At 35.4% G+C, this 24,587-nt stretch overlaps 1 protein-coding gene across 1 annotated transcript; it reads right to left on the bottom strand.

The window, feature by feature from the left end:
* Positions 1–1,782: 1,782 nt before the first annotated feature.
* On the bottom strand, positions 1,783–6,079 carry LOC115954684 (myb protein). Its single transcript, XM_031072603.1, has 7 exons — positions 5,924–6,079; positions 5,145–5,199; positions 4,709–4,766; positions 4,398–4,492; positions 4,197–4,300; positions 3,825–3,953; positions 1,783–2,989 (listed from the first exon to the last, which is right to left on the bottom strand). Exons 1-7 carry the CDS (start codon positions 6,022–6,024, stop codon positions 1,900–1,902), a joined length of 1,632 nt encoding a protein of 543 aa, XP_030928463.1. The 5' UTR covers positions 6,025–6,079; the 3' UTR covers positions 1,783–1,899.
* Positions 6,080–24,587: the final 18,508 nt, after the last annotated feature.

Raw genomic sequence — 24,587 nt, 5'->3', positions numbered from 1 at the left:
TCAAAACTCATACAAAATTCCACAATAGTCTTCATGAATTTTTTTTTTTTTCCTAGACTAGTTATTTTTTCTCATCTTCTTTCTCTTTTTCACGTAACTCTCCTTAGCTACCTCTCTCTATGTGGTACCTTTTTCTTTGACATTTTATAACATCAAACAAAACTTCACAAATTCTCCTTGATTTGTGCACTTTACAAAAAATAATGTTGTTGACAAAATCTAAATATTTTTGTCTCTCTCCTTGCATTACCTCCCAAGCAAAAATCTCTTATTTTTTCTCTCTTGATTTCACGCTATATTTTCCTTCTCCTCGAAAGGAAGGGCCCTTGGGCCAAGCCAAACTTGCTATTTTTTAATCTATTTGACACTACTTCAAACCTGTTTAAAATTATTAATAACTTATTTAAAATGAGTTTGAATCTTTAATATAAAAAATGTACTAGGTTAAATAACATCTTTCTAAAAAATCCTTTCTAAATCGTATCTCAAAATGCATAACAAACAGAGCAAATTGAAAACCCTAACATTTGATCAAAGTTCCTTTTTATAACTTATAGTAAACACAAAAATTGGAAACAGCCTTAGTTTTAGGCTTTCTATTTGAATTTGATTATTAGCTCTTTCTCAAAAAAAAAAAAAAAAAAAAAAAAAAAAAAGATCTTTAGCTTATGAATGCATCAATAGATTTCAGAAAACTTTTGTTTGGGCCAGATTAAGACAAATTAACAATAGACAAATTAATGATCTAAAGGTAATTGTGAAACTTAGCATCGAATTTAAATTTCATAAAATTAGGACACATATTTTATATTTAAACCGTAATAACTTGTGGTTACAACTTAATACACACATATATATATATATATATATATAATATTGATTTATACTGATGGTTTTATCATATTGAAGGGGGATTGGAGTTACCACAAAGATTTAGAAGTTTTATATGCTTTTCTGTGTTGGGAGCAAAGCAATTACTCTTCTGTGCAATTTTTTTTTTTTTAAATAATAAGTTTATAAATACTCACTATCTATGGATATGAAGTTACTTTTTCTTCTTGCCTTTGTTTGGTCGCAAATTCATGGTTTTCCTTTTTTCTTGGTGATAATATGGATATGGATCCCTCTAGTTCAGTGTATGATTGTGTTATAATTCATATACTTTAAGGAAACTTATATTGGTGAATTTATTATTTTCAATACAGAAAAAATTTGACGCATGTCAGTTTGCCACCCCACCTCCCAAAAAAGAAAAGCAAAAAAGGGAGAGAGGGGATTAAGGAAAAATCCATCTCATGCTAAAAACATCAGGAATTACCAGTCTAAAATTACTAGTAGTGAGTGTGATTTTGTTTATCCTCTCTGAATACCACATTCTTCAAAATATGCAAATACTTGAATAATATCAACATCTTATTAGTATTCGTATGATTTCAAGTATTCATATGCATTCAAATGAGCCATGATTTCATCTTCCGCCAAAATATCGCTCTTCTTGTTCTCAAAGCACATCATTTAGGATTAGAGTGCAGATAAGACAGCATAAAATAAATTATTATAACAGGTGTTAAGAAAGAAACCACTTAACCAACCATTTTTCTTTTGACAACCAACTCAAGTAACATTTAATTTCTTTTGTCTGATCAGCAGGCCTGCTTCATATCTAAATGTTATAATCTCCTCGTTCAATCTGCTACAGATTTAAAAATCTAAACTTTGTTAACAATCACAAAACTTTAAATTAGGAAATCAAGAATTCTTTTTTTTACACAAATTGTTTGCATTTAACAGAAGATCGATATGTATCTAATTACTTTTTTTTGAATACTATACAAACCTGGGAAAAGTCACCCACCAAAATTGCAGCTTAAATTCCTGACAGCAACAATCCAATGAATCCTATTTACCACAATTGGCGCCAAATGAATCATCTGCAACTGTAGTTCTAGAAACAATATTGGCAGAATCCCACTCAGCATCAAATGCATGTTCAAGGCTTTTTTCTATAGATTTTACCACAGATGTTTCAAGCTTCTGAGACTTCAGAGGAGGCAGTACAAGTTGCTTATCATTTGAGAGACTTCCACCATTTTTGGAGTTATAGTCATTGTGATTGACATTGTCAATTTTCTCAGAAATTTGAAGTCTTCGTTTTCTTATGATAGATGGAGTATTAAAAGTCCTTGCAGCACTCCTCAATATAGAATCTAGACTGCTACAATCAACATTTACTCCTTTATTCTGGGTTGGTGGTGTGTGGAACAAAGTTGGACTTGATGTTGTTTGGATATAACTATCTGTATCCGGAAAACTGTCAGTTTTCAAAAGAAAATTTAAATCCTTCCATTGGAGTGGCCTATAGCACAAGCGACCAGGAATTGTATCCTCAGCAGCTCCAACAACTTTATTTTCCTTATGAAAATCAGGCGTCATCCCATATGAAAGGGAATTTTTAAATTGGCCACTCAATTTGGAATTCCCATTTTCAAAGTAATCTCCAGAAAATACATTGTATTGTGGTTCAGAAAAAGATTCAGACAATCTCTTACCAGAATCAGGAAAAGCTGGCCCTTGATGGAAATTACTAGTTGTTTTATTACAACTAGGAACATCTGATGGTGTACTTAAAGAGAGTTGCAAGGTTCCAGAAAGTGCTTCGGAAGTCTCATGAATTATTTTTTGAAAATTTCCTTGATGAATGGGGGAAGCTGCACTGCCATCATAAAAAATTGTTCTAGGTAGTTTTGTTTTATCATTTTTTCTAGGAAGTTTTGAATCGCTATCCTTTCCCTGAGCAATTCCAAGAACCAAATCTAGTGAACAATTATCTGCACTTCCCTCCCAGTTAACTTTCTGATCATCAATTTGTTTAACCTCCTTAGGCTTTCTACTTTCTGCCTTTGCTTCACGAGTGTACAAATCAGAAGATAAAACTGTTACTTTCTTCGCAACTGAACAGTTCCAATGATTTTTTATTGAATTTTCAGTCCTGTTCATTTAAAAATAACATATTAAATCACAAGAAGTTCCTCATTTACAACTTAAAAAAAAGACTCTCTAACAATATGCATGCTATAATATCCCAAAGTATATTGTAACTACAATTTTATGGTCCATTAAATTGACAGGGTAGACTAAAACATTAGTGCAGGTAAAAAGGCTAAAAACTGATTAAATACTAGCCCTGCATATAATTGCCTTGATCAAGCTAAGCTCAAATTGATACAGCATGCTCTCTGTAAGAATCATATCAAGCCAATAATAAACTAATCCTCATAGATGTAAGGAAAATATAGATGGTAAAATTTAGTTTTACATATAAAACAAGAACATGCATGATGCATCTCCCAACACGCATGTGAAAAACACAGAATGATATAACCTCATAAGCCCCAAAACAGCAACTTACTATTAACATAATTAATTTCTGATTAACTCAAATATTGATTAGAGATGACAATTACTGATTGTCAAACACCTCCCTCCCCAAAAAAAAAAAATGGAAGGAAAGGAGTAGACAATAAATCAGATAAGCAATTACTACATTTCAAATCAATGGATACAGATTCTAAGAAAAAATTCATGTAGGTTTAGCCTAGGTGCCTAACCAAGCAATTAACTTTATAAAAAATACTAATAATAATTTGAATTATCCAGAAACTATCTGCATGGCAAGAGAATAACCAACACCTGGTCATTTCAATTACATACACACCAAATCTCATGTTTATAGAGAGAGACAGATGTTTGTAATTTCCATCTCCTTATATAATAATTCAAGTCTTTGGTTTTCATGTAAAACAGTAAAAGTTCTGCAGTGATACCTTCCAGGTAGCAACTTTGCTATTTCAGCCCACTTGTTTCCATACATTTGGTGGGCGTTAATGAGAATCAACTCCTCTTCTTTGGTCCATGCAGTCTTTTTTATATTCGGATTTAAATGGTTGTGCCACCTGAACAAAGAAAGAAAAAATAGTAGTTCACTTAGATTTATTTATATACTCTTTCCATAGTAAAGGGAAATATAAAGGGGTTTCCTTTCAATAGAAAAATATAAAATAACCATAGGTGATGCCTAAGCTGTTACTGCAAATAAACACATGGGGTTTGCTATTAAATCCTAATAGTAAATGAATAGATAAAAGCAATCAAAGAGAAAAAAAAGGATAATTGGTACTTGACCAGATTGCACTTACCTTTCTCTACATTGCTTGCCTATCCGGCCTGGCAAGGATTTTGATATCTCACACCATTTCTTTTTCCCCTGCTTTGCTACCAGCTCACAAATAAGATCATCTTCCTGGAAATCCCAAATAAAAGTTATCAGAATCAAAGAAAACAAACTTAAATACAGGTCCTTTTGAAAGAAAGAGAACTAATATGAATCTTATTCACACCTCCTTGCTCCAAGGTCCTTTAACGAGATCAGGATTGAGAACTTTCTGCCAACGATGCAGGCACTGAACGTCACTTCTACCAGGGACACATTCGGCTGCAAAGAATATTGAATAACAGTTCTGAGTGATTAATTCTTTTTTTATATTTACAAAAATAATAATAATAATGACAAAGCATGGGAAGGCTATGTTTTTCTGTTCCAGAGGTCTTGGTTTAGTATTAATTCAAGCCAAAAGATATTATAGTTCTATTCTCATCACCATTATCCAGAGGAAATTCAGAACAACTATCAGAAAGGGATGATACTCACCAATCTTTTTCCAGTTTTTGCCACTGAACTTTTGGACAGCAAAAGCTAATATTTTATCCTGTTAACAAGAAAACAAGGGGCATTCTCCATATAAACTTTATGCTTCAGCAAATGATAATTCATTACTAAAAATAAAATAAATAAATAAGAACCTCTGCATAATAAGCTAGTGCCTGTGAAAACATTTTATATTAGAATACTAATTTTTATCCAAAATAGAAGTTAAAGGTATATAGGCACATGCACTCACACATCTATACATCATAATGCATGCATACAGCTAACAAAAACAAGATTTAACCTATGCAATTCACATAGAACTGAATGGTTCAGCCAAATATCATTTAGAAGAAAGAGCCACACATCTAATCTCAATTAACTCATCCCATAATGCAATAAGAAGCTGTAAAGCATAGAATAAAATATAGCTACAGACCTCCTCCTCTGTCCATCCTCCTTTTGCTGATCGTCTTGTTGGACCTGTCATCCGCCTAAAAGTACATTCAAAACCAACATTACCTTGTGCCAAAATAGGTAACACAATACTCCACAAGAAGAAGTCAAAAATGGAGAAAGTATGATAATAATTAAATTTCTTGCTGGACTGATGTGTATAAATTACCTCACAAAGCAGAGGTAGCCTAAGAAAGTATCAGTAATAATCAAGAAAACCAAGAAAATATCATTAACAAACTAACTAATTCTAACTAATTACAAAATACAAAATGCTAAACAATTTCTAATAGACCTTAGGTTGCTTCCACCACTTCATTGAGTCCAATACATTTGGTTAAGTATAATTATTCACTATTTGGATAATAAAAACACATAATAGCCAAAGTGCAAAACTTTCTTTTTCCTTAGTAAAGGGTTTTTGAGATGTTAAGTGCTTTCCAAACAACAAGTGGCGGTTCAAGTTTCGGAATCAGTCTCCAAAAATAAAAATAAAAAATAAATTAAGGCAAAGTTGCCTATCAATCACTTCTTTCAGATCCCACAAAACTGGAGGCTTGTGCAAGTAAAAAAGATTATTAAACTATGAAATTTCAACATTACCAATTTTAAGAGAGAATAATAAGCTAAACCAAACTTTTATCTTCAAATCAATCCAAAATTTTAAAAAAAATATATATATATATATATATATTTATATATATTACAACACATCCAATTTAAAAATAGAATATAAAATAGAACACAAAGAGAAACACTAACCCTTGAAAACAGACTGTCTTGAGAATGGCATTACCACATCTGCTACTTGTAGAAACTATGCCCTCCTTCCTCTTATCATCACATTCTCTAGTTTCCTCCATTATCTTTAAGGTTAACACATATAACCAAGACCCCACAAAGAAAGACTTTTAATTTAATAAAGCCTTAAAAAAAAAAAAAAAAATCAAACTCGATCTCTAAGCCACACCCTTACTATTAAACACAACCAATTAAGAGATCCTCAATATTAATTATTTAACAGTCAAACACATGACAGAGTAAACGAAACAAAGATGAAAGCAAGATCAAAGAAGACGTTATGGTTTTGAATGAAAACAAAGAGTTTCTTGCTTTCTCAATTTTTTTTTTTTGGGAAACACAATAACGGCTAAAAACTTAAGTGAAAAATAGAAACAGAAAGTGGGTACGGCCGTACGGGTTTAAGAATTAAGAGAGAGAGAGAGAGGGAGAGAGAGTCTATAGGAGCATGATTGTCGAAAGAGATAAAGGTTTACCGAGAGAGTTAAGAGTTAGCGGGAAAGTGTTATATATAGGACTCGGCAGAGGGACTCCGAACTCCAAACGACAACGCACCACAAGCTTCCCGTTGGTTTTGTAATTTCCACTCTTCTTAAATTGCGTGCGTATCAAGAAGACTCCCAATTTCCCTAACTCACACTTCATTATCTACATAGTATATTTTTTTACTCCTATAGATAATTAGGCAAGACTTAGTGCTATTTTTGAAATTTTCCTTTTAAAATTCTGTTATATGAATTTTTTTCATAGAATGAAAATATATTTTTTAATTAAGTAGTTAAATGACTAAATCTTAAAAAGAGAACCTAAGGAACAGTACTTAAGATACTGTACTTAAATTTTGTCCTAAATAATTATATGAAATCACTCCATCCATATGTGGGATCCACATATTTATAGGTCTATATAAGAATTTTTTTTTGGTAAAAGACGGAATGAATAAACAACTAAGAAGAACAAAACAACTCAGGACAAAGCCTGTTTAGGTACAACCCTTTAGAGTCAGAATCTAAAAGCTTAACAACACCCACAGGCGGGCACATAAACATAACAAAATCTGTGGCTTGAAGACCACCTAAGCGAGCAAGATCATCAGCGCACCTATTAGCTTCGCGATAACAATGCCTAAGATGAATCTGGGGGATCCGAGACAGCAAGAGTCTACAGTCATCCATGAGGGGAGAGACGAAAACATTAGAGTAATTCGGGTTGGAAATGGCCTCCACAATAGCTTTAGCATCTAATTCTACTTCTACAGCAGCAAACTTGTAACTGAGACACAGATTAAGCCCATCCCGAAGGGCCCAAAGCTCCGCAAGAAAACTGGTAGTTGAACCAATCTTTCGCGCAAAGCCCACAATCCAGTTCCCTTCTTCATCACGGATTAAACCTCCTCCCCCTGCTCGACCCGGGTTACCAATAGAAGATCCATCTGTGTTCAATTTAACCCACCCATTAGCTGGCTTACACCAACAGATTGGTTTATATATACGGGTAGCAGCTTCCTTATGAGAGCTAGCAAGAAAATAAAACTCCACAGCCTGTCTAGAAATTTCCTTAGCTAAATTATGGTTCGGCCTTTGCTCCTTGAACACTACCTGGTTTCTATGCTTCCAAATAAGCCAAATAGCAAAGAGAAACATAATACTCCAAGGAATAGCATGACTACCAATGACCTGATGCTTGGTTCCATTCTCCTCCAACCACTCTTGAAGGTTGCTGCTAAAGAAGGCCCTATTAACCCGGATTCCACCCAGCTGGTTCCAAATATGCTTGACCACATAACAATCACGAAGAGCATGGAGAATAGATTCGCTAGCTGAATGACAGAGAGGGCAGTGGGTGTCAAGAAGCATACCCCTATGATTAAGACATTCCTTCACTCCGATACTGTCCTGGTAGCACAGCCACACAAAATATTGAATTCTCGGAAGCACCTTAGCCTTCCAAATCCACATTCCCCTAAAAGAATCAGCATTAACTTGGTCAGTAGCTATTCTGTAAGCTGACCCGAGATTAAACAAGCCATTATCCGAATCTTTCCAAGTCAACCTGTCCTCCCCACGGGATGCCATAGCAAACGGAATGGCTTGAAACACTTGCCTAATTGGATCAGGGAACTCAAAGGAAGTAGCAGGCCAATCCCACCCATTAGCGGAAACAACATCTTTAACTTTCAGATCCATTAGGTCACAATGGATGGGGCCGTGAATGATCTGCCTCACAGCACCAAACTTTGACCAATTGTCAAACCAAAAGTTAAGATTACTCTCTCTGCCACAAGTCCACCTAACCCCCTTCTGGAAGATTTCTTTCCCCTTTTTCATCGCAGTCCAAACTCTAGAGCACGGGAGTTTATCTCTATTCCTCAACATCACTCTCCGAGTACTACAATACTTTCCTTTCAGCACTTTCACCCATAGAGACTCCCCTTCTGTTTGGAATCTCCAATTTAACTTCGCTAGAAGGGCTAGATTCCTTCCCTTGGCAGATTGGATGCCCAATCCCCCCTCTTCCTTCGGTCTAGTGACTTTACTCCAACCCACCCAATGCATTTTCTTCACCGAGTCAGTTGAACCCCATAAGAAATTTCTATTAACTCGATCAATGCCTTCAATGATCTTGCTAGGAAGATGAGAACACTGCATAACATAGTTCGGCATGGTGGACGACACATGCTTAACCAGGACAGATCTACCCGCAAGAGACAAGAGATTCGCCTTCCAACCAGCCAGCTTCTGTTTAACTCGCTCAAGAACAAAATTGAAGTCCTGAGAAGAGGGCCCCGGATGCTTGATGGGAATGCCTAGGTACTTTCCTAGATTGGGCGTGGATTGGAAGCCCAAAATATCACAAAGCTCTTCCCTCTTATCCCTACCAACATTCGGGGAGAAATAGACCCTAGATTTGGCCCCGCTAACCGAATGGCCAGATCTACTACAGAACAAATCTAGCACCTCCCTTATAACAGCACAATTCCTCTGATCAGCTTTAGCAAAAAGAACCAAATCGTCCGCAAAGAAGAGATGAGAGAAAGCCATGCCACTTTTCGATGCCTTCACCGGCAACCAGCTCTTGGTACTACACTTTTCTTCAATGATTTGGCTAAGAAAGTCCATACAAAGGATGAAAATGTAAGGGGAAAGGGGATCCCCTTGTCTAAGGCCCCTTGAAGGCGTAATTTGATCTAGAGCTCCCCCATTCACCACAATGGAGGTAGAAACCGTCGACACACAGCTCATCATTAACTGAATAATATTCTGAGGAAGATTAACTCTGATGAGCATTTCTCTAATAAAACTCCACTCAAGCTTATCGTAAGCTTTTTCCAAATCAATTTTAATAGCCATGAAACCGCTCCTTCCCTTCTTCCTACTAATAGTGTGAACAAGTTCTTGAACAATAATGGCGTTGTCCGTTCCTCTTCTACCAGGCACGAAGGCAGATTGGTAAGGAGATATAAGTTTACCAAGAAGAGGCCTAAGGCGGGAAACCAAGATTTTGGAAACAATCTTGTATACTGTGTTACACAGACTAATAGGGCGGTAATTACTAAGCGTTTCCGGGCCAGGAACTTTAGGAATAAGAGTGATGGAAGTCCTATTTAACTCCTCAGGGACTACCTTGGTAACAAAAATCCTCTTAACTTCTTCTGTCACTAAGCTGCCCACTAGAAGCCAGAAGCGCTGAAAGAAGCCTGCATGGAGGCCATCAGGGCCAGGGGCTTTAAAAGCCTTCAGAGACCACAAACCCGCTTTAATCTCATCATCCGAAGCACCTCTATCAATACTATCCCGCTCTTCATTGGATAACTGAGCTTGCCAGGCAGAGCCAGCCGGAACCATAAGAGCAGAGAGCCTATGGGAAGTGGTATAAAGATCAGAAAACCCCTTTCGAATAACCTCCTTAACTGCCACTTCATCATGCACCCACTCCCCAGTATTGGACATAATCGCCGTAATAGAATTCCTCTTTCTTCTAACCAGTGTAGAAATATGGTAGAAGGATGTATTCCTATCTCCCAGCAACATCCAATTCACTCTGGATTTAAGCGCCCATAATTCTTCCTCTTGATCCAAAACTCTACATAAATCTTCCTGGAGCTTCCTCTCCAACTCCACCAGAGAAACCGAAGGACAATTGGCTAAATCTCTCTGGATACCTCCTAATCTTGCCATAATTCTTTTCTTCTTATCGAAAATATTGCCAAAATGCTCCTTATTCCAATCTGAAGCAACATGAATGAACTTATTGATGGCTCCCTGAAGACTAGGGGCTCCTGCCCAGGCTTTCTGGACAACTTGGGGAAAAGAAGGATCCAATAACCAGTAGCTTTGAAACCTGAAGAGCCTGTTCTGCCTTGTCCAGCTACTGGGAGTTGTATCAAGTAAAACTGGACAGTGATCGGAGTGGCATCTAGTCAGGTGTGTCACTCTGGCATCAGGATACATGGAACACCAATCTGTGTTGACAAAGAACCTATCAATGCGTTCTTGGACTAGAACATGAGCATCTCTCTTATTAGTCCATGTGAACCTAGAACCCGAAAACCCCAAGTCCACCATATTACATTTATCTAGGCAATCTTTCATAAGGAGAGACCTACTGATACTGACCTCTCTTCCCCCCAACTTATCCACACTATTGAGAGGCTCATTAAAGTCCCCTGCTATAACCCAAGGCATACTATGCAACTCCGCAGTGTACATCAAATTATTCCATAAAATTGTTCTCTCAGCAAGTCTAGGACTAGCATAAATAGCTGAAAATAGCCAGGAGAGGTTAGAATCTCGTACCTTTACAGTGACATGGATTTCTTGCTCAGTTTTGGCCAATGTAGCAACCTCCACCTGATCAGCATTCCACATCAACCATAAACCCCCAGAATATCCAACTGTATCCGCATGAATCGCACCATCAAACGGCAAACGATCCGTAATATTCTTAGCTCTGTCCCCTCCCAGACGAGTTTCCATCACCACAAACACAGCTGGATCATGAACACGCACCAACTCCCTTACATGCTTCTGAAAATTAGGCTTCAGGGCGCCCCTACTATTCCAGATAATTATCTTCATCACACGGATAAGAGAATAAGAGAGAACAAAATCAGCAGGAAGGTAAGGAATTGCCTCCTCCTTCCAGCTCCATCCCATCCACTTCCACCGTTCCATCAATTGACCTTTCCCCATAAAAGGAGACGGGCAATACCTGAATATCCTCATCTCCAACTTGCTGATTTGGTAGCGACTGAGTTACTTCACCATGACTTGAATCACCGGTCCGTGGAACCTTCTGCGTATGATTCTCATTTGGAACCCCAACCACTTCCTCTCCAATAACCTTTCCACCCAAATCCTCCAAATAGCTCGGCATAACTCCTCCGGCAGCAGCCCCTTGAACGGAGTTTCCCACAATGGGATTCGAGCCATTTCCCAAGGTGGAGCGCTCTTTGGCCGTTGCATCTTCTTGAGAGGACGAAGCAGCTCCCAAGGATTGAGTATCAACACTTGCCGTGGCTGTGAACAAAAAACTGGAATCATCTCGTGAGCTGGTACCGTAGCTGGGGTTTGGGATAGAGGTGAAAGATAAAAATTCTGGAATGTTTGTGGAGCTTGTGGCAGCTCTAACTGACTGAATATGAGCCCTGTTACGGGCAAAATCCTTTTTCCCTTTAACTGAAGCACGCTGGGCCTGTGTAGTGGCTGGACCATTATTAAAATGGCCCAAATTTCCAGCATCCGTCAGCCCAGTAAGTCCATTGGAGTGGCCCATATCATTCCCTTCATTCTCCTTAAACGCCGTGGCCTTGGGCTCTTGAACCCGACCTTCTGGAATAGCCTCACCAGCCTTCCTCTTGTTAAATTCCGTATTACTGCTCTTGGACCCCACCCTCAAATAGGCTGTCCCACCACTCACCCTGAGGTAACTAACTCCACTACCCTCTGGCGTGTTCCTTACCCCTCTGTTTCCTTGTCGTTTTCTGGTAACCACTACCCACGGACCATAGGAGTCCTCTTGCTCAGGAGACCGAGGCGCCTCGCCTATTGTGGGGTCCCCCAAATCACACCCAACGTGTGAGCTGCTGACCTGGCCATCCACACTATCTCCATTAACAGTATCTGGCATGGGCGTGCTCCGGATCGTGTAAGGACAAGCCTCCTTCCGGTGACTAATCCGGCCACATGAAAAGCAAAGCCTATGAATCCCTTCATAGTTAACCGGTTGATAGATGCCTCCAATAAGGATGTTCGTCACCAATGGCTTGTTTAGGTCCACCTGAATGCATAACCGGGCGAAGCGACCTCTTGCCTCAGCAGCTGTGTGAGTGTCAATCCGGAGAACCTTGCCTACCGAGTTACCAATCTGTTTTAAAACCTCCACTTCGTAATACTCAATGGGCAGCTCATTTAGTCTAATCCATACTGCGATGGATGACACATTCGTAGTGGAAGGTTTAAAATTTGGTTCCCAAGGACGAATCGAGAGGAAATGCTCCCCTATGAACCACGGGCCATTCCTGAGAACCTTATCATGATCTTCCTTGCAGCTGAACCGAGTTAAGAAGAAATCCTTACCTAAGTCAATAACATCCAATCTGCCATTGGGCTTCCAAAGAGCTTTGAGCTTGTTCTAGATATAACTGAAACCTACGGACCTCCCATAGACTTTGACGATGAGTGAGCTAGCCCAGACCGCTCTGATGCGATGCTTCACGTCCTTGGAAAGCTTGACAGCTGCAAACCCTTCCCTTAGCTCTTCTAACTCCTCATCTGACTCTATATCTGCTTCCATATGTTCCTCAAAGGCAAAAGCTTGGTTATATGCCCCTGGTATTTCCCCCAAGAGCTTGTCTCTGAAAGACGATTTCTCACCGTGACTAGGGCTATTAAGGCGACCCTGTGGCTGGAGGTTACCATCTTGGCTGGCCGAGAAGCCAGCGTGACGTACATCTTTAACATTTTTATTGCTGCGTTCAAGCTCTGCCTCCTCCTCGCTAGAGAGAGCACGACTCTTAGTACGGAACATTCTTTGTTCTTTTAGTTTTAAACAAAAACGGTTTGGGGCACATTGATACCCCGAAAATATTATCATGGACTAAGATAATCCCTCAAACGACTTGTGATTTTGCCGGGATTAGGTCTATATAAGATGAGAACAGGGCTTTGCGACGATCTTATAGTTGTATGGAACCCACATTTTTATAGAGAGGAGTACATACATCCAATATATGAAAAATGTTCTCTCTCACACGATGGAGATGATTGGATTTTTATTAATAAAAAAAACTAATGGGGTATCTCATATATGAGACGATATTCAAAATGAGGGAAAATTATCTTATGGACCAATTAACATAATAAAATCATTCACTCTACCAAGTCGGATTCACATAATAATGGGTATCACATTGTCAGGGGCAAAAAAGTTTTCCTTCCAACAAATAAGATTTATATTGGGTTGGAGGTCTAAATCGAAACTCGACGATGGACTTGATGCATGACCCAATGGCTATCGTTGAAGATCCAAGAAATTCACTATATTTTATGCCTTGGGCTTAGATTGGAACTAACAAGAGTAGCCCATGAACAATCCCTACAGCTGACACGTCAGCATGGTTAAAAAACATACTGTAAGAAATAGCCCAGCAATAAAGTGTTTCTGCAGAAAACAACCCAGCGGTAAGGTGTTTCTGCAGAAAATAGCCCAATGATAAAGTAAGACAAAACAGGGTAAATCTCCAGCTGTTAGCTACTTCACAGATTAAGGAAAATATCTACACTTTCGGACTCATCATCCGTTAGCTCTAGAGAGGAGTCTTCTAATACAACAATATGAGGGAAAAATTCTATGGTAACAGTTACATCATAACCATTAATAGTAAATGAATAAGTAAATATCATGGGTTCCATAGTAACAAATAATGGAGAAAACTTAGTGTGAGATGAAGGGAGAGAGAGAGATCCCAGCTAGCGCAGCAAGATCATTAGGGTGCTATAGCATGCTCGTGAATATAGTGTATGTAGTGGGTAGAGAGAGTCATTTGTGAGTAGTATGAGTAATGAGTGAGAGTGTATAGTAAGGCTACTGGAGCTTTCTGTTGGGAGTAGGTAAGTGTTTATGAGTAGAGCTATGAGAAGTATATGTGAGCTAGGAGCTGGGAAACTTAGTTTCTAGGCTTGAAACTAAGAACTCAAAGACTTTTTCAGAGTTTAGAGAAAGCTTAAGCAGAGAGGTTAAGGAAGAATCTTTTCTGGTGTATGTCTTAGTGTCCCCTTGAAGCATTAATGGAGAGTTCCATTTATATCGGGGTTTTTAGGGGGTGATTAGCAAATAATCTTTGCTAAATCTTTCTCAATCTGTAGAAAAACCTTAGAGAATCGTTCTTAGGATTTTAGCTAAGAGTAGTAAGCTCAACTTTCAGAAGGTTCTTGCTATTTTGGGCAATAACAGCTGAGATTCTGGCTTAATATTGAATGTTGATTAGCCTTGGCTGATGGGATTAGAGCATGCTTTTAGGCTAATGATCTTGGTTATGCTGCTACTAGAATCAGAGTTCCCTAGAGTAGATTGGACCACCCCAAGCCAGGTGTCAACCTTAGAGCCCTTGCTGGGAACTCTGCTGGGATCCCCTTGGTGACCCCCAAACCACATTTCCCTAAGTTTCTCCATTTGGGGTTCATGTGCTTGGTCCATGAACCAAAGAATACATATTTTTAGTATGAAAATGAGCTGATTCCATGTTGTTTCAGGAGCTTTAATGGCCTGATAATGGCTGCTCTTGATTTTTGACCGGCTAGGTTAGAGAGGAAAGAAGGGATAGCTGGCTAAAGCTTTTCAACTTTTTGTCACATCCATCTCAGCTTTATGTCACATGAGGAATGATGGGATTTCAGCTTGTGGAGGAATGATGGGATTTCAGCTTGTGAAGGAATGATTCAACCCTTGAGAGACACGTGTCCTCTTCTGATTTGATTTAGACAAGTTGGGACTTGATAGGAAAGGCTCCAGCTGTTTGTACTGAGATTTGGCTGGTTACTTTATGTAAGCTTTCAGTTGCTGGATTTTGTATGTGGGCTAGGCTGGTCTAGCTGGGCTTTGTAGTCAAGCTTCCTTTGGGCTTGGTCATCCCTACAAAAATAAATGGTTTTGCCATGTAACATACATGGGCTTTTGTAGTTAGTTGATTATGGAAAAATAGGCATTCTTCCCATAAAATTTTGTGAAAGAAATATTTTTTGAGAGATGCATATTTATATTTCCCATGAGTGTGAGATTTGGTATATGTAGAAACAAGTGTCAAAATAATACTTGCATTTTGTAAATATGTGCCAAAATAGCATTTGGGTTTTGAGTGTAAAGTAATTGTTTTTGCCAAAATATTATTTTAGGCTTTGTAAAATAATTGCCAAAATAGATTTGGGCTTTGTAAAATAGATGCCAAATTAGCATTTGGGCTTTATGAAAATAGTGTCAAATTAGTATTTGGGCTTTATGAAAATAGTGCCAAATTATCATTTGGGCTTTGTGAAAAATAGTGCCAAATTAGCATTTGGGTTTTGTAAGATTTTGCAAAAACATTGCCGTGTAGCAACAGGCTTAGTAGAAGTGTCGTGTCGTAACGGGCTTTAGAAATGTCGGATCGTACCAGGCTTTAGAGTTGTCGGATCGTACTGGGCTTTAGAGATGCCGAATCGTACTGGGTTTTAGAGGTGCTGGATCATATCGGGCTTAATAAATGGTGCCTTGTAGCAACGGGCTTAGCAAATGGTATTGTTGGGCCCTTTTTGGCTTCGCCCACAAGTAAAATGATTTTGGGCTTTTTGTGGAGATAATGTAATTTTGTGGCCCGATTTTGATAGTAATGTGATAAGTATTATTTGTGGAAAATCTAAGTTGGATAGTATGGGTAGTATCTGTGAGAGGGCCCAAGAAAATTTATGGGCTTGGGTATGGAGTATTTGTGAAGGCTCAATAACATGGAGAATATTTGGATAATATATATGGAGAGTATTTATGTGGGTTTAAAATAATGTGTGGGCCCATGTGGGTATTTTTGTAAGTGGGCTAGTAAAATTAAGACCCAAAAATTTGTTCCTCAACACACATTTTATGATATTAGGGTCTTATAGATCTGTAGGATGAGATACCTCCTCCAAGATTAGCCCCTCTAACTGGTCTACTCAAGTGCTTCATTGAATTAATTGGCTAAGATGATTAAAACCACTCACTCTATCAAGTGGAATCTACATATTTATGGGTGTCATATGGTAGTACTATGACATTAGGGTCTCATAGAACTGTTCGATGCGATACCTCCTCCAAAATTAGCCACTCTAACTGGTCTAGTAATTAAAGTGCTTCATTGAATTAATTTTGAACTGTATAGCTAGTCGAGATTATTTTTATTTTTTTGTTAGGGGATAGTTTGATAGTTATAATGGGAGAGAGAGGATTTGAATCCTAGACGTTTTCGTTGGAAATGTTAGTAAGTGCTAGTTGAATTATAAGGCTCTTGAAGTCTTGATATTGAGATGATTTATTTGAACTTACCATGTCTTCGTTAGAAATACTAGGAAGTGTCAGTTAAGTTACAAAAATCTTGACGCTGAGATGAGTTACTTGGCACAGTAATATAAAATTGCTAGGTGACTATAAAATTGCATGAACTTAGTCATTAATGATTTTCGTAACCTAATTTCAATAGTTCAAGATTTTCATTAACTAACTTAGTCATTAAAGTTGCAAGATTTTCATTAACTAAAATTGCATGAACTAAGTCATTAAAATTGTATGAACTTACCACTTAAGGCAAGATTTTGATTGACTAAAATTTCAATGTTTTTCTTAACCTTTTCTTTAACATTATCATTTTTTTTTTTTTTTTGTTGCAAAGACAGAGCTGTAACCAGGGCCGGCTGAATGGTGGAGGAAGAAATGTTGTCACCTAAGGCCCCAAGTAAAAAAAAGGCCCCCAAATTTTAACTAATAGAGTTATTTATAATCAATAAATAAAATATTTTTTTTTACTAGATGAAAATCAAATAAAAAAATAGAGAAAAATGCAACGTCCACAATATTTTTCACAACACCTTTACAATTAATGCTAAGTAGCAAGTTGTTACAATCTATTGTTGATGGCAAAAAAATAATTATAGTGATATTTTCAAATAGAAAACAAAAAGCAGTTTAAAATCTAGGATTTGTTGTAAAAAATATTGTGAATGTTGCACTTCTAAAAAAAAATAATAATAATAAGTGTTTAGTTAGCAAACTTTTACTAGTTTTCATCTAAGTCTACTACTAATACCACTGTTTTACTTACCACTATCAATCTACCACATCAACAAGTATGAAAAATTTTGTCAAATTTTTTCTGTCTATAAAATTTCTAAAAAAAGAAAAAATTCTACGTAGTTCATGTTAATTAGTAGTAATTTTGTATCTAAAACAAGATGATAAATTTTCGCCTTAGGCTCCCAAATGCATCAAGCCGTCCCTGGCTGTAACAACAGTTTTCTCTTTAAAAAAAAATTAAAATTTTGATATGTCATAACAGCCGAATATATTTTAAAAGTATGTGTCACAATACAAATATTTAAAATTGCATATATGTTGGATGAACGATATATAAGTTTTATACTTTTATTTCCTTTTATAAGTAAATAATTTAAAAGGCATACTTTAACATTTAGATGTGAAACATGGGTATTTAATCATGGGACATTCCTTCCTTTGCTTTTGAGATCAATGGATGTGAATAAGTACATATTTGAGGCACTGTTCAACTACATTCATAACATTTAGATTATTCATCTATCAATGCATCAATAGTAAACTGTAAACATTAAGGTAGCCACTCAACAATGTTGTTAGTTTGACTCATCCATGAAATTATTCTGCTGAAAGAAAATCTCATAGTTAGCTTCTAAGTCAAATGCATCATCATAATTCAAAGTTTAATACACTGCAAGTTATAGTTATTCACAAGATAAACATTGGAAAAACATAAACAACCAAACCAAGAAAGGAAAACAGACCATGACCCTTATTTATCCGCATCACAAACTTCCCTTTGTTATGGGTAGTTGTAAATCGGATTTTCTAGAATACTCCTTTATGAAACTGTCCAAACTTGCTTTTCATCTTTTAATATTTTCCCTCATTTATTATTAGTCTTTACTATTGAAACTCCTTCACATGTTAGACCATTGGCTTGATTAGAAATTTTACTTTTTCAATTCCCAAGCTTCAATATATTTTTCTTGATCTAGTTTGAGCTGATATTGCTCTTTATTGTACATTGTATTGCTCTATGCTGTAAGTTGATATTGTTTTCCGCATTTGTTGCTACTTGCTAGTAAATGTTGCTCTCTATTATTGAGTATACCTATTGCTATTTTTCCTTCTCTATTTTTTCTGCTCTATTTTGCTGTGGCCATTCTTTTGGCTTTGTATTCTTTCTTTTCTTTGCATAAAATTTATAATTTTGTCTCAAAAAAGAGTGTTGAGCTTATTTGGAAAATGACTTTAAGATCTTGAGAAGTACTAGAGTATTCTTCTCCTTTTTTTTTTTTTTTTAATAAACCAATCAATAAGCTTTATTCAAAATTTCATTTTTGGCTTCTATTCTACTCAAACAGCCAAATGTGAAAGTCATCTTGTATTTTTATATATAATTTCATATTGGTTTATAAGGATTTTGTTGTTTTTATTTTCTAAAAATATTATATCTTCTTATATATGTAGTTGTTATATTTATATTTAATTTCTTGAATGGTTTGAACTTATGGTTTGTTAAAAGGACTAGAGAAACTTAGAAGGGAAAGTGAACTTAAGATACTTAATTGGTCATTTAGTTTTGTTAAGTGCTAATAAGAATTGCATTGATTAAACTAATGCACAAAAACATATATGTAGTATTTTGAGTTTTTCTTGAATTGTGACTCACTACGAGATAGTTTAATCTCGGCCCCCTCAAATCAAAATTCCTAACTCCACCCCTGCACATATGAAACCCATAAATATGTGGATCTATGTGCTATGAGGGAGGGATTTAATGTAATCCATGGTTCATTTGTTGGTTGCTGTCATTGCATTTCCATGTGGACAATATATATATATATATATATATATATATATATATAAGCTTAGAGAAAAATTAATTAGGTTCTACAATTGAAGTCCAATTTTGCTCCATGTGTCCTAAATTATTTATTTATAGAGAGTTTTATTTCTTAATTTTGGAGCCAAATGTGAGACCACATTGTAAATATTCATCCAAGTGAGTTACTAAGTATAAAAACCAAAGAGTTTAGAATTAATTAACGGTAAAAAAAAAAGGAAAAAAAAAGTGCTTCACAATATCAAAAATTAAGGATTAATTAAAAAAATTAAAAAAAATATATGGACAATTTACATTTTCTACCTAATAAATTTTTTACAAGATTTTTTAAAGAGTTAACAAAATATAAGAATGACTATATATCAATAGTATTTAAATTATATACATAGGGATAAGGGGCCCAAAAATATATATGTGGGGCCTTGGGCTTGTCCGAGGAGGCTTAGTAGGGCGAGGACAGATCAACAGTAAGGAAGATGTAAGACTTTGAACTTCACGAGCAAGCTATGACTGTGAAGGCTGGGGGAGGTATGCCGAGGAGGAGTATCTCCTCAGCTAACGAAGTAGAGGTCAGAAAGTGTGTTCTATCATCCAGAGTGATGTTCCAGGAAGTTCTATTGATAAGGATATGCATTGTGAACATACAAGACAAATGGGAGTTGGGAAATATCTAAGGAAAAGTTGCTACCACCGCATTGAATGCTCTGCAGCTAACTCTCTGATCGTATTAATGAGGAAGTGATACATGAACAATAGTTTTCAGCCTTACAACTACTCCCCAGAGACTTCAGAAAGGTGCTGATGTAACAGGGATCAACACCAACAATTTAATCTATACGTGGAGGGCAGAGATGAAAGGGAAAGGATAGTAAAAAATAGAAGGGAAGCCCTGTGAGAGGAGGATCAGAAAATTGGGAAAGAAATATTGTAGCAATAAGAACTGTACTTATAATCAACTTCAAGAATTATATACCATAATTGATCTCTTTGGACTGTGTCGATGACGACATTTTCAGTGACACAATATTAATATACTTGACAAGACCAAGCAACAACAACTTACAATACATCAAAATTAGTTATCCCAAAACAAATAAAATAAGGTCGATTTCGATTAGTTGAACTAGTGAAGTCTCTTGTTCATATAAGAAATATGAGATTCAAATTTCACATATACCAAAAACCAATTAATGTCTTAGGCCTAATGATAAAGAGCAATTATTATTTACGAGCGACATAAGTTGAAATTCTATGGCATCTATTAAAAATAATAATAAATTAAGTGTAAGGAGAGGACTAGATTTTAGTGGTGGATGGCCCTAGAATTGAGGTTATTCTCTCTCCATTCCTTTGTTGATGGTGTAAAAAAGTAATGGTAGAGATACAATTTCACAACATTTTTTTTTAAACAATTTGTTGATGTAATAAGCCGTGATTGATGAGTATCACTTTTAAATGAGTTTACTGCTAATACTATTTTTATTGTACACCAATCATAATATATTATCTCAAAAAAAAAGTAACACCAATCATAAATATAGTAGTAACACAAAAAAAAAAAGTAACGAGATTTTTTGTGTTACTATACTTATAGGTAATTAAATTTGTGTGCCCACACTAAAGAAGTACATGCTAACTTCGTAAGTATTATAGTAATAGCATTACATTTATGCCACAATGATATTTCAATAATATTGTTGATGTTGATGCATTAAGGCTCAAATATTGGCACTTCCTGATATTTCTAATGAAAACATTCAGGATTCAAATTTACTTACTTTCATTGTAATTATCAAATTTAATATATATATATATATATTTATATATATTTTTTTTAACAAGAACAGAAGGAATCTTGAAACAGACATCATCATGGCAAACATGAGCATTATTCAATTCATATTTGATCTTCATTTGGGAACCATTAGCAGAAACCAATTTTTCAGTGGATTTTTCAAAATATTTTGAAGGAATCAATCCTTCTTGGATACAATTCATATCCGCACCAGAATCAATCATAGCAACAACAGTAAAATGATAATCAAGAGAAACAACAATTTTAACTTTTGTAAACCATTTTGGAGGAAGTATTTTATTAACAAGAGCAAGTTGAGGATCATCAACAATACTTTTATCAGAAAGAAGAGCTTGTTGATTGGATTTAGCTCCATCGTTGTGCTTATCTTGTTTATTTTTATCAATTTTTAACATTATCAATTCTTGTTTGAGATTATTGTTATCACTTTTTATGCTTTTAAATTCATGTTTTAATTCATTTATCTCTTGTTTAACAATATTAATTTCATGTTGGAGATCATTAACAATTAATTCTTTGGATTTCTTTTTATTAAATCTTTCCAATGTTTCTTCAAAGCTTACAGTTGATTTTAGTTTTTTACCAGTTTCATCTTTTACCAATTTTTCTTAAACTTATCCAAATATTCTTTTTGTAATTCAGGATTTTGATTTGATTTATCAGTTGAATTATTAATTTTTCATCTTCTTCACTATTGGTGAAAGCATTAACAGTTTTAACAACATTGCAACAGGAATCTCTACAATAAATTTTAATATTAGGAGAATTAGAAGAATAATCAGCAGATTGATAGCAAGAATCAGATGAAGAAGAAAAATCATCTTCCAAAGAATCAAACGAGTTGTTTGATTCAAGGATTCTGAATAATTCTTCTTGCTCTTTATCATCAATATTTAACATGTTGAATTTGTTTTTTAACTTACTAGGTTTTTCCTTACAGTCTTTACTGAAGTGTCCAGGTTTACCGCATTTAAAGCATTTACCTTTACTAGATCTTTGTTTATTATATCTTTTAGAAACATTTTTCTTCTTAGCATAGAAATCATTAGGTTTAACAAAGTTATTTCTGTATTTTTTATATTTTTTTATGGCTTTTATCATGTTTTTTACTTTTTTGCCTGGAAGGAACAATAGGAGGCAAACCATATTGTTCACAGAAATTTCTCATTTCATATTTAGCTTTTCTTTTATTCTTTAATTGGTGTTTTAACAATTTTTCATCATTACACATGTTGATACCAAGTTTTTTAAACATGATACCATAGTACCAAAGGTTTTTCAGCTTACCAGGTTTTTCTTTACAGTCTTTACTAAAGTGTCCAGGTTTACCACAGTTAAAACATTTACCTTTACTTGATCTTTGTTTAACATGTTTCTTTTTAGCATAAAAATCATTAGGTTTAACAAAGTTGGTTCTGTATCTTTTATGTTTTTTATGGCTGTAATTTTTGTGACTTTTATCATGTTTTTTCCCTTTTTGCCTGGAAGGAGCAATAAGGGGCAAACCATATTGTTCACAGAAATTACCCATTTCATATTTAGCTTTTCTTTTATTTTTTAATTGGTGTTTTAATAGTTTTTCATCATTGCACATATTAATGCCAAGTTTTTTAATAGTGCTTAAAATATCACCATAAGTCAAATTATCATAATTAATAGAATCATTTTTACCAATTAACTCTTGTTTTACCTTATGAGCAAAGATAGGAGGAAGCCGTCAATAAACTCTTCTTTGCAATAAGGCTTGAAACAGTCTTTCCGATGCATTACTCTGGAAAGGAAAACATCTTGATACCATATGTAATCAGACATAGTAGGACATCTCAAATTTTCAACATGTTGATACCAAATTTCTGATAAACTCTTGCAATCCAAAATTGATAATTTTCAGAAAATGTTGATTGATGATGTTTTCTTTGATGTTCCTAATGCTTTTTGGCATAGGAAGAAGCATATTGTTGACTTGCCTTATGTTAAAGATTTTGATAACAAAAACATCCCCACTAAAGCTCGTCCTATTCAGATGAATGCTAAAACTATTGAATTTTGTAAAAAAGAAATCCATGATTTGTTAGAGAAAAAATTGATTAGGAATAGTAAGTCTCCTTGGTCTTGTTCTGCTTTTTATGTCCAGAAAAATGCTGAGATTAAAAGAGGAACCCCTCGGTTGGTAATTAACTACAAACCCTTAAATAAGGTCTTGGAATGGATTAGGTATCCTATTCCTAATAAAATGACCTTGTTCATAGGTTGAGTGAAGCTGTAGTGTTTTCCAAGTTTGACATGAAATCTAGATTCTGGCAAATTCAGATTAGTGAGCATGATAGATACAAAACAGCTTTTACCACTCCTTTTGGACATTATGAGTGGAATGTTATGCCATTTTGTCTTAAGAATGCCCCAAGTGAGTTTCAAAACATCATGAATGACATTTTTAACTCCTTCAGTCATTTCACCATTGTTTATATTGATGATGTTCTTGTTTACTCTAGCTCCATTGCTAAATACTGGAAACATTTGCATTCGTTTCTAGATACTATAAAAAGAAATGGTCTTGTTGTCTCTGCTAAGAAAATCAAGTTGTTTCAAACAAAAGCTTGCTTCCTTAGGTATGACATCTCTGAAGGACAAATTCGTCCTATTGATAGAGCCATTCAATTTGCTGATAAATTTCCTGATGTTATCACTGATAAAACACAACTCCAAAGATTTCTTGGGTCATTAAATTATGTTGCTGATTTCTACAAGGATATGAGGAAACAATGCAAACCTTTGTTTGACCGGCTAAAAACTAATCCCCCTCCTTGGTCTAATGTTCATACTTCCCTTGTTAAACAAATCAAATCTCATGTTAAGACATTGCCTTGTCTTGGTATTCATATTGTTGGTGCTTTCAAAATTGTTGAAACCGATGCCTCTGACATTGGTTATGGTGGTATTCTGAAACAAAGAGTTTCTCCTGGGTCATCTGAACAAATTGTTCGTTTCTATTCAGGGATTTGGAATAATGCACAGTTAAATTATAGTACTATTAAAAAAGAAATTTTATCTATAGTACTATGTATTTCAAAATTTCAAAGTGACTTGTTAAACCAAAAGCTTTTGTTACGTATTGATTGCAAAAATGATAAATATGTTATTGAAAAAGATGTTGAAAATATTGCTTCAAAACATATTTTTGCTAGATAGCAAGCTTCCAACAAATCTTTTAATTTCTGGTAAATCATCATCAAAGAATCTTTTTGTAGAAACAGAAGAAACAGTATCAGAATCTGTATTATCTTCAGAAACAATTTCTTTTTTAGAAATAGTTCGAGCAGCTGGAGTACTCGTAGTGGTTTGAGCAGCTGGAGTACTTGTAGAAGTACCCTCAGTTTTAACTTTTAAATCAGAAAGCATTTTTTCAACAATTTCAAGAGTCTTGGACTGAGAAGTTTTAAACATAACTTTTTCTCTTTGACTGGGTAAATCAATTATGTTGATCCTAATACAGTTTTTTAATAGTACTATGGTATCATGTTTAATATATATATATATATATATATAAATTGATCAATAAAATGCAATATTTCTTATTATGTTTGTGTTAAAGTTAATTGGTAAATAAGAAGATGTAGAAGTTTCAAATTTTAATGGAGAGTTTTTTTTTTTTGGGGGGGGGGGGGGGGAAGAGAGTTAGTGTT

The sequence above is a fragment of the Quercus lobata genome, chromosome 8 (genome assembly GCF_001633185.2).
Source record: "Quercus lobata isolate SW786 chromosome 8, ValleyOak3.0 Primary Assembly, whole genome shotgun sequence".
NCBI lineage: Eukaryota > Viridiplantae > Streptophyta > Magnoliopsida > Fagales > Fagaceae > Quercus > Quercus lobata.
The sequence above is the reverse complement of the archived record's forward strand: the minus strand, read 5'-3'. Positions and strand labels throughout refer to the sequence as shown.

Coding starts and splice junctions, on each gene's coding strand:
- LOC115954684 (XM_031072603.1), bottom strand. CDS start 6,024: ATGGAGGAAACTAGAGAATGTGATGATAAGAGGAAGGAGGGCATAGTT. Junction 5,200..5,923: donor AAGACAGTCTGTTTTCAAGG/GTTAGTGTTTCT, acceptor ATGTACTTTTAG/GCGGATGACAGGTCCAACAA. Junction 4,301..4,397: donor AAGGACCTTGGAGCAAGGAG/GTGTGAATAAGA, acceptor TGGGATTTCCAG/GAAGATGATCTTATTTGTGA.